At 39.1% G+C, this 19,152-nt stretch overlaps 1 protein-coding gene across 14 annotated transcripts in view; it reads right to left on the bottom strand.

Annotated features, from left to right (window-relative positions):
• DTNB (dystrobrevin beta) overlaps nt 1-19,152 on the bottom strand; it is a 241,726-nt gene that overhangs the window by 176,785 nt on the left and 45,789 nt on the right. For all 14 annotated transcript variants that reach the window (XM_027555895.1, XM_027555906.1, XM_027555893.1 and 11 more), the window contains exon 4: nt 17,658-17,871. In XM_027555895.1, the coding sequence (XP_027411696.1) occupies nt 17,658-17,871 (214 nt within the window). The remainder of the gene's footprint in view (nt 1-17,657; nt 17,872-19,152) is intronic.

The following is a 19,152-nucleotide window of genomic DNA, read 5'->3' as shown; positions in this document are numbered from 1 at the left end:
GTCGTGTCCGAATCTTTGCAACTCCATAAATCACAGCATGCCAGGCCTCCCTGTCCATCACCAACTCCCGGAGTTCACCCAGATTCACGTCCATCGAGTTAGTGATGCCATCCAGCCATCTCATCCTCTGTCGTCCCCTTCTCCTCCTGCCCCGAATCCCTCCCAGCATCAGAGTCTTTTCCAATGAGTCAACTCTTCGTATGAGGTGGCAAAGTACTGGAGTTTCAGCTTTAGCATCATTTCTTCAAAAGAACACCCAGGGCTGATCTCCTTCAGAATGGACTGGTTGGATCGCCTTGCAGTCCAAAGGACTCTCAAGAGTCTTCTCCATCACCACACTTCAAAAGCATCAATTCTTCGGTGCTCAGCTTTCTTCACAGTCCAACTCTCACATCCATACATGACCACAGGAAAAACCATAGCCTTGACTAGATGGACCTTTGTTGGCAAAGTAATGTTTCTGCTTTTCAATATGCTATCTAGGTTGGTCATAACTTTCCTTCCAAGGAGTAAGTGTCTTTTAATTTCATGGCTGCAATCACCATCTGTAGTGATTTTGGAGCCCCCCAAAATAAAGTCTGACACTGTTTCCCCACCTATTTCCCATGAAGCGATGGGACCAGTTGCCATGATCTTCGTTTTCTCAATGTTGAGCTTTAAGCCAACTTTTTCACTTTCCCTGTCTTCAAGAGGCTTTTGAGTTCCTCTTCACTTTCTGCCATAAGGGTGGTGTCATCTGCATATCTGAGGTTATTGATATTTCTCCCAGCAATCTTGATTCCAGTTTGTGCTTCTTCCAGCCCAGCATTTCTCATGATGTACTCTGCATATAAGTTAAATAAGCAGGGTGACAATATACAGCCTTGACGTACTCCTTTTCCTATTTGGAACCAGTCTGTTGCTCCATGTTCAGTTCTAACTGTTGCTTCCTGACCTGCATATAGTTTCTCAAGAGGCAGGTCAGGTGGTCTGGTATTCCCATCTCTTTCAAAACTTTCCACAGTTTATCTAAACCTATACAAATCCCAATAAGGCATGAGAATAAAGATACTATTCAGATGCCTAAAACCCACCGTGTTCTTGGTACTTTCAAAAGGTTCTCATGTTATTTTAATATGCATCCAACCAGTATGGACCTAACAGAAGCAGAAGATATTAAGAAGAGGTGGCAAGAATACACAGAAGAACTGTACAAAAAAGAGCTTCATGACCCAGATAATCACAATGGTGTGATCACTCACCTACAGCCAGACATTCTGGAATGCAAACTCAAGTGGGCCTTAGGAAGCATCACTACGAACAAAGCTAGTAGAGGTGATGGAATTCCAGTTGAGCTATTTCAAATCCTAAAAGATGACACTGTGAAAGTGTTGAACTCAATATGCCAGCAAATTTGGAAAACTCAGCAGTGGCCACAGGACTGGAAAAGGTCAGTTTTCATTCCAATCCCAAAGAAAGGCAATGCCAAAGAATGCTCAAACTACCACACAGTTGCACGCACCTCATACACTAGCAAAGTAACGCTCAAAATTCCCCAAGCCAGGCTTCAACAGTATGTGAACCATGAACTTCCAGATGTTCAAGCTGGATTTAGAAAAGGCAGAGACCAGAGATGAAAATGCCAACATCCACTGGATCATTGAAAAAGCAAGAGAGTTCCAGAAAAACATCTACTTCTGCTTTATTGACTATGCCAAAGCCTTTGACTGTGTGGATCACAACAAACTGTGGACAATTCTTAAAGAGATGGGAACACTCAACCACCTGACCTGCCTCCTGAGAATGTATGTTTGTGTGTCAGGAAGCAACAGTTAAAACTGGACATGGAACAACAGACTGGTTCCAAATTAGGAAGGAGTACGTCATGGCTGTATATTGTCACTGTGCTTATTTAACTTATATGCAGAGTACACAATGATAAATGTTGGACTGGATGAAGCATGAACTGTGGAATCAAGATTGCCAGGAGAAATATCAATGACCTCAGATGTGCAGATGACACCACACTTACGGCAGAAAGTGAAAAAGAACTAAAGAGCCTTTTGATGAAAGTGAAACAGGAGAGTGAAAAATTTGACTAAAACTCAATATTCAGAAAACTAAGATCATGGCATCTGGTCCCATCACTTCATGGCAAATAGATGGGGAAACAATGGAAACAGTGAGAGACTTTATTTTGGGGGCTCCAAAATCACTGCACATGGTGACTGCAGCCATGAAATTTAAAGACGCTTGCTCCTTGGAAGGAAAGTTATGACTAACCTAGACAGCATATTAAAAAGCAGAGACATTACATTCCCAACAAAGGTCCATCTAGTCAAAGCTACGGTTTTTCCAGTGGTCATGTAAGGATGTGAGAGTTGGACTATAAAGAAAGCTGAGCGCCAAAGAATTGATGGTTTTGAACTATGGTGTTGGAGAAGACTCTTGAGAGTCCCTTGGACTGTGAGGAGATCCAACCAGTCCATCCTAAAGGAGATCAGTCCTGGATGTTCATTGGAGGGACTGATGCTGAAGCTGAAACTCCAATACTTTGGCCATCTGATGCGAAGAGCTGCCTCATTTGAAAAGACCCTGATGCTGGGAATGATTGAAAGCAGGAGGAGAAGGGGATGACAGAGGATGAGATGGTTGGATGGCATCACTGACCTGATGGGCATGACTTGAGCAAGCTCCGGGAGTTGTTGATGGACAGGGAGCCCTAGTATGCTGTAGTCCATGGTTTCACAAAGAGTTGGACATGACTGAACAATTGAACTGAACTGAAAGCTAAGAACTACCAACACAGAGCTTGTGATGCAATACAAAGACTTCAGCTTGTATTTCACAGGCAATGATAAATCAAAGGACATAATGAAAGACGAAAGAGAATTAATCATATTGTTTATGTATAACTTTTTCTGGCTCCAAATCTCATGTTCTTCCTTCAAAGTGACAAAATAATATCTATTCCTTGCCACAAAAACGAAAATAATGCCATCTATGCAGACAGACAGGAGAGTGTGGCAGAGCCCAGCATACTGAAAAGAGACCCGGGTCAAAATCAACTCTTAGTGAAGAAAGTACTCATCAGTAAATGCCATAAAACAGGTTTTAGTGGGTCTATGACATTTTTACTTCTAAAAATTATTGCAACAGAACTTAAACAGCACTTTTTCCTAATCTTCAAAATGCTTTAGAAATATTTATTTTCACAATAATTTGCATCCCTTATTCAAATATTCTTTAACTCAACTCTGTTGCAAATAATAGTCCTGGATTCAGAAAGTCTTGTATTCAAATACAGAATAGCAGCTATACTTCTCAACTGACCTGTATTCTTTTCCACTCTGGTTATTACTGGTCTCAACAGCTCGCTTCAGATCAAGCAGGCTGTATTCTTTAGAACTCTGCATTCGAATGGGTATATCTTTCCTGTTCTCCTTTGCTTTTTGCGTATCTTCTTTTCACAGCCTTTATTTTTAAGAACCTGTTTATAAGCACGAAACTGTGTATCCTGAGAATGGTAGGGGTGGGGTCAAATTATGAATCTCCCCCACTTATAATGCTTACCATCACTTACAACTTTAGGTTCACAGTTTGAACTACCAAAAGATTTATTCACTCTTCAAAAGGAAGTATTACTATAAGCAAGTTAATAAATGATATATTTAAATATACTTTATAAATACTTAATAAAGAGACATATAAAAATCTAAGCATAAAAGCATGAAGAAATAGTTACCCAATAAAATAAATGCAGGGGTAGTCTCACAATTCTTCCTCAAATCACGTTATTTTTACTTTTCTCAAAAAGAAAAAAAGCTCCCTCCTCTCAACTATTTGCTTTGTGGCCAAACTTTAGCATTTACTCCTTTGCTCTGAATGCTTTTCTTGGCATTGAAATCTCTTGGCCTACTTTAAGCCTAACAACTTCCTGTAACTGCCCCCAAACCCAGCAAAGGGAAGGTGTCGCTTTTACTTGTGCAATATTTGGTTAGAGCTCTGCATTTTTCCTCTGCAATTAGAGGCAGTGGAGAGAAGTCGCACTCACTTAGCAGCCTAATCCCTTACGACTCTGTCCTCTATCTGACTGATTCCTTCTTCTTGGAAAAATCTCATTCTTGATCCTTCCCACCAGACATCTGAATTTAATCCATACACCCCAGTCAAGTTACATTTAAAACTGAACAGTCCCCTGCCCTTAGCATATAACCTCACCAACATCCACGTTTTCAGTACTTCCAAAGTCAAGTCCAAGTTCATACTAGGATCAGTTCTCTTCAGACAAGATCTGGAAAGATTTTTAACCTGGTTTCATCACCCAAAAAATGTGACTCATTTAATATCTGGCCTAGCTGGAAAGTTGATTAATAGGTCAATACTTAAGGTATAACACAATTCATACTGAATATGAACCCCTATAGAAAGATGCTAAAATGAAAGGTGGAACAGGTAATATGTGTTAAGGATGACAGGAGAGAGGAAACGTGTTATTTTAACCCCACCCACAGAGAATCCCTCTGGGGAACAGCCCCCACCAATAAGGAACATGATGACTCTCGTTCTCAGACTTCCCTGGATGATTCAGCTCCACAGACCAATCATTTTTACAGTCTGACAATAAACCATGCACGTGACTTCTAAAAAGAGTTCTTATCCGACACTGAGACAACACCGCGATGAGCTCTGCGCCAAGCTAAGCAGACAGTGAGTCACTGAATAAACACTTATGTTTTAACATGCAGGTACCTTGAGAAGTCTCTGCACTCCTCACCTGTGCCTTTTGCATGGGAATTTGCTCATTTCAGTTTAGTAAAGTCTCAAATTTTTGGATACTTAAACTAACCCAAGTTGAATGGTTGTCGATAGCTTTGCACTATCTAATTAAGAGTTTGTTATTCAAATTAATACTTTCAAGAACAGGACTATGGGGAGCACTTTTTACTTAAGAAAACAAGCTGTTTTTACATCTTTGGCAAACAACTGTAAATGCTGCCAACCATAAATTAGTATTCTTGCATAAAAATAGACTTCTACTTCAGAAACACTATTACCCGTCCAATTATCACACGTAGCTAACTAAGAGTAATAACAGCATTTCTCCTGGATTTTCAAAAACTCATATTTTTCCAATTAATCTTCATTTACAAAACTTCACTGTGAATGTATTATGCAATAATCAACAGCAAATCAAGAATCTATTTGCAAATGTCAAAGAGCTTAATCAAGTAAAATCAACACAGAGTATTATTCAAATTTATCACAATCAGAATGCCTGTTAATTTTCATTTCAATCCTACAAATATTTATTAAGAATCCAGCATTGCAGAAATAAAAGGTAGAATCTCTGCTCTCAAGGACTTTTAATCGTATTTGTATAATTATAAAGCAGTTGACAGCATTATACAGTTGAAACTCAAAATAATGATCTAGACAAGCATGACAAGTCCTCATAGGGATGAAAATGGAATTGCTGATAACAGGGAAGACTATAGGGTGGGAAAAACCAGGGATGGGGAGGGGGTGGTGGGCAGAAGACCAACCAAAATGCATAGAGAGAAGAAATGAGAATGCCATATCAGAAAACTGAATAGTGCCTCAAGGAGCTTAATTAGAGCTTGGTGTGAGTACGGAATTAAGGACTGATAGTGTAGGGCTTGCCAGGCGGCACTAGTGGTAAGGAATCTGCCTGCCAATGCAGGAGACACAAGAGATGCGGGTTCGATCCCTGGGTCAGGAAGATCCCCTGGAGAAAGAAATGGCAACCCATGCCAGTATTCTTGCTTGGAAAGTGCCATGGAGAGAGGAACCTGGTGGGCTATAGTTCATGGGGCACAAAGAGTCGGACATGACTGAACGGCTGAGCACACACACATACGGCATCAGACCTGAGGAGTACAAACTTCATTGAAAAACCAGATGAATCTTTGAGTGTTTCCAAGGTGGGAGGTTACATGATGAAAATAGTGTCTTCATCAGATTACTTTAGAGGTGAGTTTTGAATGGACTGGAGAAGTTCCTCTGTTATTTCCGCTCTCCTTACTTTCAGAGGAAAAACAAAGGCAAGGAAAAAGCAACCCTCGGAAAAAGTATTCCTCTTGCCTTTTCTTAAAAAAAAAAAAAGATGAAAAGGAAAAAATAAAATAAAGACCAAAATAACAACTTCTCCCCTCACAATTTTTTTATCTGAATTTTTTTTTTTTAGCTAATGGTCAAGCCTTTTGCAGGTCTGCATATCCTGAAATCAGAGTACTGTCTGAAAATTTGCACAAATACTTGTATTCTCTTGGGAGACAACAAAAGCTTTAAAATTTAAAGAGCAAGGAAGTGATGGGTAGAGAAACAAATGAACTTCAAAGTAATTCTGTCACCAAGCACTTAGACTAGGGCTCAGTGAACTGGCTTCGGGGGTCACACTACCCATCACATCACACAATGCATACCATCCACAGCAATATCCTACAGGGCAGAGAGTGCTGTGTGGACACACGGGCTCCACTCCTCCTCTGCCACCAAAGCGACTGTTCTCCATTTTGCAACAGGTTTCCCCTTAGGATTTCACCTTTATAAAACATTCAAAAGCCCAGCTCGTTCTTCACCATCCCCTGGAAATTTCCTGAAAAAGCTATGGTCAGATCTTCTAAGAATTAGAAGAATTAACTAACCTTAGCTTTTCTAGGAGCTAAATAGGCTACTATCGAGGGCATAAAAAGCTTCCCATCCAGCACTAATTCTTTATTTTTACTTGGCTTTTCCCTGTCATCCTGAATCCATCAAAGAACAGGCAGAGGTATCAGTAAATACTGTACATAAATAAATGAAATGTTTGTGTCTCCCAGGAAACTGTACCTTTGTTTAAAAATCACTAATGGGGAAGACCATAACCTAATAATATCCTTTTTCAGCAATGTCCATTCCATAAACATGCTAGGCACATTCAGAACTTAAGGAATACATTGTTTTTATTTAAAGTGAACTAGTTCGGTTTTGCTTTTTTTAAATTTTATATTGCTTCATTTTCTTGCATCCAGTATTAAAAGGAAACTTTGGAGACTTTTAATGTATCCAAATTAAACTGCTAAAACAAGATTTTAAAATGATTTTCAGCCATATTTCCAAACTACACAGAAATGTTTTTCCTATAAAATTCATCATAAATTAGATGTATCAAAGTCTTTAGCCTAAAGGAATCTTCAGATTGCTCAAATTTAAAAGAGTATTTTCTATAGTTATGTTAGATGGTAAACAATAACCCTGGGCCTTTCACTGATATGTTTAGTAGATATGCTTTGAAGATTTTATCCAAGCCTAGTTTCATTAGATATATGATTTTTTTAACAGGTTTGTTCCATTAAAGGTGGAATTTCACTATATCTCGTTTTGGTGAAGGTCACCGACTCACTTACAAAACAAATCTTGATTTAAAAAAATAGGAGGGAAGATAAGGTTCAATAGGTAAAGTGTAAAGGAATTTCTTAGGAAGTCATTATAAAACATTTTTCCTTCTTACAGAGGAAAACATAGAATACAATAATTATCCAAGAAGAATCTCCTATCAGGTTTAAACTATAAAAGTTTAGACCATCAATTCAAAATGAGGTAAGTCTTCTAGAAAATAATCTATCAGAAATCACAATGACTCTGAACTTCCCTGGCAGTCTAGTGGTTAAGACTTCGCGTTCTACTGCAGGGACTGTGAGTTTGATCACTGGTCAGTAAGCTAAGATCCCACGTGCCTCATAATCAAAAAAAAAGAAAACACCCAAAACATAAAATAGAAGCAATATTGTAACAAATTCAATAAAGACTTCAAAAATGGTCCATATTAAAAAAATCTTTAAAAAAAAAGAAAAGAAACCATTATGGTTCAATCAATAGCTGGTACCAGGCCTCCCCCTAAAGCAGCATGATTACAAAAAGAGGCCCATAAACATATATCTAAATACTAAAACTATCAATCAAACCAATAGATTACTCATTAAAATATGCTATATCTCTGTACAATGACTAATATACCTTCAAAATGACCTGGAAAGTCAAATTCACCATCTGGGATTCAGACACTTGATGCTCCCACATTGGGAGAATCTGGTCCCCTTTTCCTGCCACCTCCAGCACACCCCATACTTTGAAAAACCATATATGCATGTGGACACTCCAGCCTACATGTCCACAATTTGCCCACATCTACTGCAAATATCCAACCCAAGACAATTCCTTGGATTCAAGGGTACAACTATCTTAAAAAAAAAAAAATCAACAAGACAACTTACATCAGTTTCAAAAGTATAAGTATTAGAGCAAATGGACTGGGAATTTTTAAATAAACCTAATAAATATGTTAAAGAGACATATGAAAATATATTTTCAGGGAAATGCAAATAAAAATCATAATGGGATATCATGTCTCATCTGTTGGAATGGCTATTGTCAAAAATAGTAAATAAGAAGTGCTGATGAGGATGCAGAGAAAATGAAACTCTTGTATGCTGCTGGTGGGAATGTGAACAGGTACAGCCACTATGGAAAACAGTATGGAAGTTCCTCAAAAATTTAGACATAGAACTACCACATGATCCAGAAATTCTACTTCTGGGAGTTTATTGGAAGAAAATGAAAACACTAACTCAAAAAGATATATGCACCTATCTGTTCACTGAACCATTATTTACAACAGCCAAGACATGGAAGCAATCTAGGAGTCAATCAGTATATGAACAGAATAAAGAAAATACGGTGTATATGTATGTATATAAATATATATACAAAGACATACATATACACATACATACATACACAATGAAATATTAGTCATAAAAAAAGGTGATCTTGCATTTGCAATATGGATGGACGTTGAGGGCAGTATGCTAAGTGAAATGGGTAAAGACAAATATCATATGATCTCACTTTTATGTGTAATCTGTTGATTAAAAAAAAAGAAATTTCCAGTTGAGAGATACAGAGAATAGGCTGGAGGTTGCCAGAAGCAAGGGGTGGAGGGTGGGCAAAATGGGACACGGGGTCAAAGATACAAACTTTCAGTTATAAAATACGTAAGTCATGGGGAGGTAGCGTACAGCAGGGTAACCACAGTTTAAAACATTGTATTGGATATCTGAAAACTTCTAAGAGAGATCTTAAAAGTTTTCATCAGAAGAAAAAAATTTGTGTAACTATGTATGGGGATAGATGTTAACTCTCTGAAGTGACTTAGCATAGCACAGCATAGACCTATTGTGGTGATCATTTTACAATATACAAATATTGAATCATTACGTTGTATACCTGAAACTAATGATAATGAAATAAGAACTACAAATCACATAAAGAATGAATCAGACATACTAGGTTTGAAAAATACAGTTAACTGAAAAATAACATAATAAGTGTGACAAACAGTAAAACAGCTCTAAACAAAGAACAAATTAATGAGGAGAAGTGCAGACTGATAAAACTCTTCCAAAAGGAGGCAGAGAAAGTCAAAGAATTGAAGCATAGATGAGAAACAAGAGGAGACAGAAGAAGTAAATATGACAATATTCCAAAAAAAATAAATAAAAACGGAGGAAATATTTGGCAATGACAGATCAGTTTATTCTGATCACCTCTTTCTCTGAGTAAAAGTAGAAAAGATGGGGGAAAAAAAATTTTAATCTTTCTGAATGCAAATGAGGACTAATAAGTGAGTCACCTAATGTAAAGGAGCTGGATGACCAGAGAGCTGAGGGCAATGGCTGAAACCACTTTTTCCATGCAAGCAATTTTCTGATCTCAGAGGAGAGCTCAGAAAGGCTGAATCACAGAGTAGTAACTCTGAAAGTATTAAGGAGCTGGAAGAGACACGTGAAAGACTGAATCCTGATGAAACTGCCTGCTCCTCCTCCCCTCACTCTGGGTTGAAAGCCAAAGGCTGCACCTGGACCGCTAGTGTGCAGAAGTGACACAGGGCCTCACACAGGCTGGGCTGGAAACTGAACTCAGGTGCCTCCGGACTGCTGAGGTCTCCAGGCACCTGGCAAGAGCAAACAGAAACCCTCTCTGTAGGAAAACATTCTCCTAGGCCTCAAAGTATTCTGCAAAATGTTTTAAAATATAATCTCTGATACATAATACAAATTTTAAAATTTTGGAATATGTTTCTCACATAATATAAAATAATAAGGCAAAAAGGAAATAAGATAACAAGAATGAATACCAGAAACAGCAAACAGTATAAAAAGAACCATAGGGAATCTAGATATTGGATTAAAAGCCCAGATCTTACCAAAAAGCTCTGCTTATTGTATTTAAGAAATATAAGAATGATTCATTTGGCATCATGGTAATATTGCCGAAGACCAAAAGAAAAAAGAAAAAGAAAAAAAAAAATCTTAAGAGTTGCAAAGGAAATTGACAGATTACCATCAAAGCAACTAAAATTACATTCACTGTCAATTTCTCATCAGAAATAACAGAAACTACAAAAATATTAGAACAATATTCTTAAAATGTTGAAAGAAAAAATGTCAACCAAAACTCGTATACCAGATGAAAATATTCTTCAAGTATGAACATGGAAATTTCAAACAAAAATTAAGACAATGTGTCACAATCTGACTTGCAGAAAGGAAATACCAAAGGGTATTCTTCAGGCAGAAATAAAATAATTTCTGATAGAAGCTTGAAAATGTAGGAGTGTGAAAAACAACAAAACTAACAAACTAAGAAGTCTGAGCACTCTAAGGCTTACAAAATGTGAATCAAAGGGATCTCCTATTTACTAGTACAGTTTGGAAGAATCATATGATACTTTCTAAAAATCAGTTCCCTGATGGTCCAGTGGCTGAGACTCCAAGCTCCCAATGCAGGGGGCCGGGGTCTGATCCTTGGTCAGGAAACTAGATCCCACATGCCACAACTAAGAGTTTACATGCTACAACTAAGACCCAGTGTGCCCAAATAAATGAATAAATAAATACTTAAAATAAATAAATATCAATTCCATTTAAAGCTGAACTTTCAAATACCCTACAGCTCAGCAATACTATGCCTCAGTTTAGAACCAAGCAAAACATTTGGACAATGTACCATGAAACATGTATAAGAATATTCCAAGCAGTGTTGTTTCCTAGAGCAAATATCTAGAAAACACCATGGTAGTGTAGAAATACAGCAGAACATTTTATGCTAGTTAAAATAACTGAACTATAGATAAACGCAACATGAATGAATCTTTAAAACGTATTAGTGGATGAAAAATAAATAATACAATAGTACATCAGCATGGCACTCTTTTTATAATTGTAAAAATATTTCAACTTAGATAATACTTTATGTCCATATATGTGAAAACAATGTTTTTTTAAGAAACAAGGAAATGATAACACAAATTAGGACAGGGTTCACCTCAGTTAGGTACAGGTCAGTGGGATGGGTTAGAAGAGATAAACGTAAATAATTGTCAATGTTCATGTTTAAGTGCTTAGGTTAGACAGTGGATTGGTGGGTGTTTGTTATTTCAATGATGAGGGCAAAAAGAGTATACGGGGGTAAAAAATCAGGAGCTATAGCAGTGGTCCAGGCAAAAGACGATGCCAGAGGTCTAGGATGTAGTAATGGGGACGGGGAGTTCAGTTCAGTTCAGTCGCTCAGTCATGTCCGATTCTTTGCAACCCCACGAACCACAGCACGCCGGGGCTCCTTATCCATCACCAACTCCCGGAGTTCACCCAAACCCATGTCCATTGAGTCAGTGATGCTATCCAGCCATCTCATCCTCTGTCGTCCCCTTCTCCTCCTTCCCTCAATCTTTCCCAGCATCACGGTCTTTTCAAATGAGTCAGCTCTTCACATCAGGTGGCTAAAGTACTGAAGTTTCAGCTTCAACATCAGTCCTTCCAATGAACACCCAGGACTTATCTCCTTTAGGATGGACTGGTTGGATCTCCTTGTAGTCCTAGGGACTCTCAAGAGTCTTCTCCAACACCACAGTTCAAAAGCATCAATTCTTCTATGCTCAGCTTTCTTTATAGCTCAACTCACATCCATACATGACTACTGGAAAAACCATAGCCTTGACTAGATGGACCTTTGTGGACAAAGTAACATAGCTGCTTTTTAATATGCTGTCTAGGTTGATAATAACTTTCCTCCAAGGAGTAAGCGTCTTTTAATTTCATGGCTGCAATCACCATCTGCAGTGATTTTGGAGACCCAAAAAATAAAGTCTGACACTGTTTCCACTGTTTCCCCATCTATTTCCCATGAAGTGATGGGACCAGATGCCATGATCTTAGTTTTCTGAATGTGGAGCTTTAAGCCAACTTTTTCACTCTCCTCTTTCACCCTCATCAAGAGACTCTTTAGTGCTTCTTCACTTTCTGCCATAAGGGTGGTGTCATCTGCATATCTGAGGTTATTGGTATTCCTCCCAGCAATCTTGATTCCAGCCTGTGCTTCATCCAGCCCAGTGTTTCTCATGATGTACTCTGCATATAAGTTAAATAAGCACGGTGACAATATACACCCTTGATGTACTCCTTTCCCTATTTGGAACCAGTCTGTTGTTCCATGTCCAGTTCTAACTGTTGCTTCCTGACCTGCATACAGGTTTCTCAAGAGGCAGGTCAGGTGGTCTGGTATTCCCATCTCTTTCAGAATTTTCCACAGTTCATTATGATCCACACAGTCAAAGGCTTTGGCATAGTCAATTAAGCAGAAATAGATGTTTTTCTGGAAGTCTCTTGCTTTTTTGATGATCCAGCGAATGTTGGCAATTTGATCTCTGGTTCCTCTGCCTTTTCTAAAACCAGCTTGAACATCTGGAAGTTCATGGTTCACATATTGCTGAAGCCTGACTTAGAGAATTTTGAGCATTACTCTACTAACATGTGAAATGAGTGCAATTGTGCGGTAGTATGAGCATTCTTTGGCATTGCCGTTCTTTGGGATTGGAATGAAAACTGACCTTTTCCAGTCCTGTGGCCACTGCTGAGTTTTCCAAATTTGCTGGCATATTGAGTGCAGCATTTTCACAGCATCATCTCTTAGGATTTGAAATACCATCACCTCCACTAGCTTTGTTCGTAGTGATGCTTCCTAAGGCCCACTTGAGTTTGCATTCCAGGATGTGTGGCTCTAAGTGAGTGTGAGTGATCACACCATTGTGATTATCTGGGTCATGAAGATCTTTTTTGTACAGGTCTTCTGGGTATTCTTGCCACCTCTTCTTAATATCTTCTGCTTCTGTTAGGTCCATACCATTTCTGTCCTGTATTGAGCCCATCTTTCCATGAAATGTTCCCTTGGTATTTCTAATTTTCTTGAAGAGATCTCTAGTCTTTCCCATTCTGTTGTTTTCCTCTATTTCTTTGCACTGATCGCTGAGGAAGGCTTTCTTATCTCTCCTTGCTATTCTTCGTAACTCTGCATTCAAATGGGTATATCTTTCCTTTCCTCCTTTGCTTTTCACTTGTCTTCTTTTCATAGCTATTTGTAAGGCCTCCTCAGACAGCCATTTTGCTTTTTTGCATTTCTTTTTCTTGGGGATGGTCCTGATCCCTGTTTCCTGTACAATGTCATGAACCTCCGTCCATAGTTCATCCAACACTCTGTCTACCAGATCTAGTCCTTTAAATCTATTTCTCACTTCCACTGTATAGTCATAAGGGATTATGTCATACTTGAATGGTCTAGTGGTTTTCCCCACTTTCTTCAATTTAGGTTCATGATCTGAGCCACAGTCAGCTCCTGGTCTTGTTTTTGCTGACTGTATAGAGCTTCTCCATCTTTGGCTGCAAAGAATATAATCAATCTGATATCAGTGTTGACCATCTGGTGATGTCCATGTGTAGAGTCTTCTCTTGTGTTGTTGGAAGAGGGTGTTTGCTATGACCAGTGCGTTCTCTTAGCAAAACTCTATTAGCCTTTGCCTGCTTTTTTCTGTACTCCAAAGTCAAATTTGCCTGTTACTCCAGGTGTTTCTTGACTTCCTACTTTTGCATTCCAGTCCGCTATAATGAAAAGGATATCTTTTTTGGTTGTTAGTTCTAAAAGGTCTTGTAAGTCTTCATAAAACTGTTCAATTTCAGCTTCTTCAGCGTTACTGGAGTTCATAGACCTGATGGCTATTCAAGAGGCAGAAATCAAAGAACTTGGTAACTGACTGAACGCTGGGGCTGACAGAGGAAGGAAGAGTTATAATGACTCTCAGTTTCAGGTTAAGGACTGGATGCAGCGCAGGACTACTTAACAAGAAGGGGAACAACAAGTTTCCAATGCACTGCAAGGAATTTAGTAATGAACACTGTAGTCGGTACCTTTATACCCAGTGCAACTGTCCCCACGATGAGGCAACATGGGTTAAGGGTGAGAATTTAACTGCCCTTGGTCCTAAAGGCATAAATCCTTTGTTCCAGCTAAAAACAACAGAACAAAACTAAACACCTAACACTCACACATACATGGCCCCAATGCACATTTCTGGAGGGAGACTCCAGTACTTCTGCTTGGTGTTAAAAGAAAACTGGCTCTCTCTGCCTACCTAGGCTTGACCAGAAACATTTAGTAGCTGCTAGCAGGCATTTTCTGAAGCAGAAGGATAAATGTGATAGAAGAGGTGGGCAAAGCCAAGACCACTATAAAGAAATGCAGCCAGGGCCCTGGGGCAACCACAATCCAGGGCTGGCCTGCCTCTGGCTCCTCTGCCATGTGAGCCTGTGCGCCGGTTACCAGAAAAGCCCATGTGAGTAAGCTTCTTACTGCTTACAGCTGAAGACATGGAACTACTACAGGCGCTGGAAACAGAAACAAGGTTAATAAACCACAAACTCTAAATCGGCTCAACTGAAGAAGAGTCGAGAAGGCTTCCTGTCCCTCATGCTGGGAATTTGGATATCCGTGTTACAAAGAGAAAAACAATGTTGGTTAAAGCACCACCCTCTGTACCTTTGGACCAGGCCATGTAACTACCGTACTGTAACTGTGGTCCCAAGGGCCTGACGGAGGAAAAACTGAGGCTCACAGAATGTTCTGGCTAGCTCCTCACAGCTTAAAGTCCTACACACAGAAGTTTATAATGTTATTCTTTGCATTCTACAATGTTCATAATTGTCAAATGTGAAGTATTTTAAATTCTAAGTTTCAAAAAATTAATTCCTAAGAAAGTATACACTTAAGGGAGAAAGTCTGAGATCCTGTTTGCTCCATATGGTTGTTTTAAGGTCTCACAATCTATTATAATAATAATCAGAAATAACCTGACCAAAACTTTCACTATGAGTTTGGAGGTGAGGGAATTTAATAACTAAGTAATTGGTACATGCAAATTTTAACACTGAGAACTTATGCAACAAAAAAGCCTGAAAAGATCAATTAAAATAACATGAATTCTACATATCAAAGGAACTCTCCAGCCTAAGTAACACAGTGGCCCTTATATAAAGAGACTACTCCTTTTTGAACTATTTAACAATAAAAGGGGATTCCCCAATAGCTCAGTTGGTAAAGAATCCGCCTGCAATGCAGGAGACCCCGGTTCGATTCCTGGATCAGGAAGATCCACTGGACAAGTGTACCCACTCCAGTATTTGGGGCTTCCCTTGTGGCTCAGCTGGTAAAGAATTCACCTGCCAGGCAGGAGACCTGGGTTTGATCCCTGGGTTGGGAAGATCCCCTGGGGAAGGGGAAGGCTACCCACTCCAGTATTCTGGTCTGGAGAATTCCATGAACTGTATAGTCCATGGGGTCGCAAAGAGTTGGACACAACTGAGTGACTTTCACTCACAACAACAAAATGTCCTGATTTTCAAAAATAAGATTTTGACAACCAGATTTTTTCTTTTTGTTTTGGTACAAGAAAGCCAATTTCAATTTCCAGAGTGCTAACTCAGTAAGCTCGTATCATATAAAGATTTCAAGGTTAGTCAAGCTTTGATGATTTACTCTGACGCCCATGCCCACGCATCAGACATGAATTACCAAAGTCAGCACTGTCGTACTATTACTCCTCACTCTTCGTAACTCATTCATCTTTCCTGGCTCTCTTCAGCGTGCCCTCTACTGATGTGTCTTCGTCTGATTCCCGTCCGTTGCTTTCCTTTGTCTCTTGCTGTGCGTGTCCAGCTTTCCCCTACCATGTCCTAGGACGCCTCTGTGCCTTCTGCCCTTCCCTTTGGTCTTCCCATTCTCCCTCTGCTATATCTTCATTCTCCCTTCTCCTCTAATCTTTAGTCATAGTAGTTAACTTATCTGATATAATTATAGAATCAAAGTTTATAATCTCCGCTTTGTCATTTTTAAGTTGTCAGATGATTTTTATTCCAATACTTTGGCTACCTGATGGGAAGAGCTGACTCATTGGAAAAGACCCTGATGCTGGAAAAGATCGAGGGCAGGAGGAGAAGGGGACGAAAGAGGATGAGATGGCTGGATGGCATCACTGACTCAATGGACACGGGTTTGGGTGGACTCCAGGACTTGGTGATGGACAGGGAGGCCTGGCGTGCTGCGGTTCATGGGGTCACAAAGAGTCGGACACGACTGAGCGACTGAACTGACAGACTGACTGATGGTCGTTATTTCTGACTTTAAAATACTGTTTCTTACATTGTGTTGCACGGCCCTGAACTGACGCCCTCAGCAAGTCAGTATCATGATAAGGTACTGTTTACTCACCACAGAACAACAGTTTTTACCAAGGTTTTTGCATCAGAGGAAGCATTCCTTGGACAGTGTAAAACTAAGCTACTGAATTCATTCATCTAAACTGCTTTAAGAAAATGGCACTAGAATTCTGGGACTCATATTTTAAGAATTCAAATTTCTTTTTAAAAAACTGTGATTAAATGGATGGAATATCTAATGTGATAACATCTTTAAAAATGTTGTGAATTTGGTGACTGCCTCTGTGTGACCTGGCCTTGACATCTGAATGGCTTTACCATTAATTCACAGAAACTTCAATATTATAAAGTGTAACTAACAGCATTCTACAAATACCTGAACTTGCTTTTCTACAGAGATAAAAATGAAGGAGAGAGAATGAACCCATCCAACCCAGATAGCTGACAGTATAGCAGGAATCAGCAACTAAATCCTTAGTTCCGAGAAAATAACCTCAGTGCTTCCATCATTTATGATTCTTTTTTATTCTTTATCATACAAACTTCATTCTCCACAAATACCAATATAACAACTCATTTCTGTTTTACTTTGGAGTATCTTTAGTTTTCTTCTATTGTTTGAAGGTTTAGAGCACAATGTTCTACATGGAAAAAAATTAAAATAGAATCCTAAACATAAATAAAGAGAAAGCAGGATACTATAGGCCAAGGGCAATTGTTATTTCATCATAAAGAAAAGTTAGCCTGGATGTCAGATAGAAAGCCTCATAATCAAATGTACAACTTGGCTATATTTCACTGGATACAGAACATCAATATTAAGGTATCTATGCTTTTACCAAACAATGTGTCTCAAGTGTTCTGACTCTCCCTAATGTTACAGAGGTTACTATGTGACATGCCACAGGACAGTAAGTCATTCTGGCACTGAACCAGTCTTTAGAAGGGACTTATACTAATTCATTTCCCTATTAACTGTGACTCTGAGTTGACAAGCCCTGGCAAGGCAGTGTGAAAGAAGAATGATTAGGAGAGAAATATTCTTAAGATGGAGTAAGCAGGGAAGGTACTAGCCTGTCATATGCAGCAATCATAAAGTTGAGAAGGAGGCTGATGGACTGCTCCACACTGATTTGGTGAGTGGAAGGAAGGCGCTTGTTCAGCTGGTAGTAGATGGATGAGATGACGGTCTCGAGGCGGGACACACTGATCTCAGTGCTATGGTCCAGTGTATTAAGGCCATTGTCTCGGAAGGCTTCAATCATGTTCCAGATATCAACAAGATGGACTAGAACACAAAGAAAAGAAGTTGTCAACAACTCCACAGTTTTAATTTATCAGAAAGCTATAAGAACTTTACATTTATTTATATTTAATAGAAGAGTGAAGGGTAGGGCTTCCCTGGTGGCTCAGTGCCAATGCGGGAGACACGGGTGGGATCCTTGGTCCTGGAGGATCCCACATGCTGTGGAGCAACTAAACCAGTGCACCACAACTTCTGAGTGTGCACTCCAGAGCCCAGGAGTCCCAACTACTGAACCCACATGCTACAGTTACTGAAGCCCACGTGCCCGAGGGCCCGTGCTCCGCACCAAGAGAAGCCACCGCAAGGAGAAGCCCTTGCACTGCAACGAGGGAGTAGCCCCTACTCTCTGCAACTAGAGAAAGCCCACGCAGCAATGAGGACCCAACACTGCCATAAATAAGTAAGTTTTAAAAAAGAATAGTGAGAATGGCAGAATATGTCACCCCAAAATATGTCACTTTGACCTATGGATTAGTTTGAGCTAAAGACACTTGAAAAACAGCAGATGCCAAAAAGGACACTCTGACCTCCCCCTTTCTTCCCCAAAGCAGAAATAAAAAGTCCCATGTGAACAATGCCCTCCCTATTTCAGGAGGAAAGAAACATCCTCATCACCAGAGGCAGTGAATTGAGTGTCAGAGAAATCTGTACTGACTTCACTAAAACAACTCTTGTCTTTAGTCTCTCGATATTTTATTTTTCCACAACTGCTACTCTTTGTTCAACTCAGTATATAAGCACTTAGTCCTACTCACTTCTTTTTTGCCTCCCCTTTGCTGCTTCAAAAATACACAATGCAAAATGTAACAGAACTTCAAAAAGACAAAGTCACAAGCTTTGTGGGAGACAGTAACATACTCCTCTTAGCAAGTGACAGAATAAACATATAAAAAGATAAGTACAGTCATAGACAAAGTTTACAACCAATAAAGTAGGCATAATTGACACCATATGAAGTCCTGCCCCAATGATCAGAAAATATGCTTTACTTTCAAGAATAAAAGGAATACGCATAAAAATTGACCTTAAAAAAATATTGACCTTACCCTGAGTCATAAAGCTAATCTCAATAAATGTTAAAGGATTAAAGTCATATAAACATTGTCCTCTGGTTAAAACAAAATTAAGTCAGATATAATTATCAAAAGAAAACTTTTAAAATAAGCCTTATCTTTAGAAATGAAGAACCATACTACTAGGAACTTCCTTAATCTGATTAAGGAGATCTACAAAAAACTGCAGCAAACATATTACTTAACAGTA

The sequence above is a fragment of the Bos indicus x Bos taurus genome, chromosome 11, assembly GCF_003369695.1.
Source record: "Bos indicus x Bos taurus breed Angus x Brahman F1 hybrid chromosome 11, Bos_hybrid_MaternalHap_v2.0, whole genome shotgun sequence".
Classification (NCBI taxonomy): Eukaryota; Metazoa; Chordata; class Mammalia; order Artiodactyla; family Bovidae; genus Bos; species Bos indicus x Bos taurus.
This window is presented reverse-complemented; position numbering and strand designations above follow the sequence as displayed.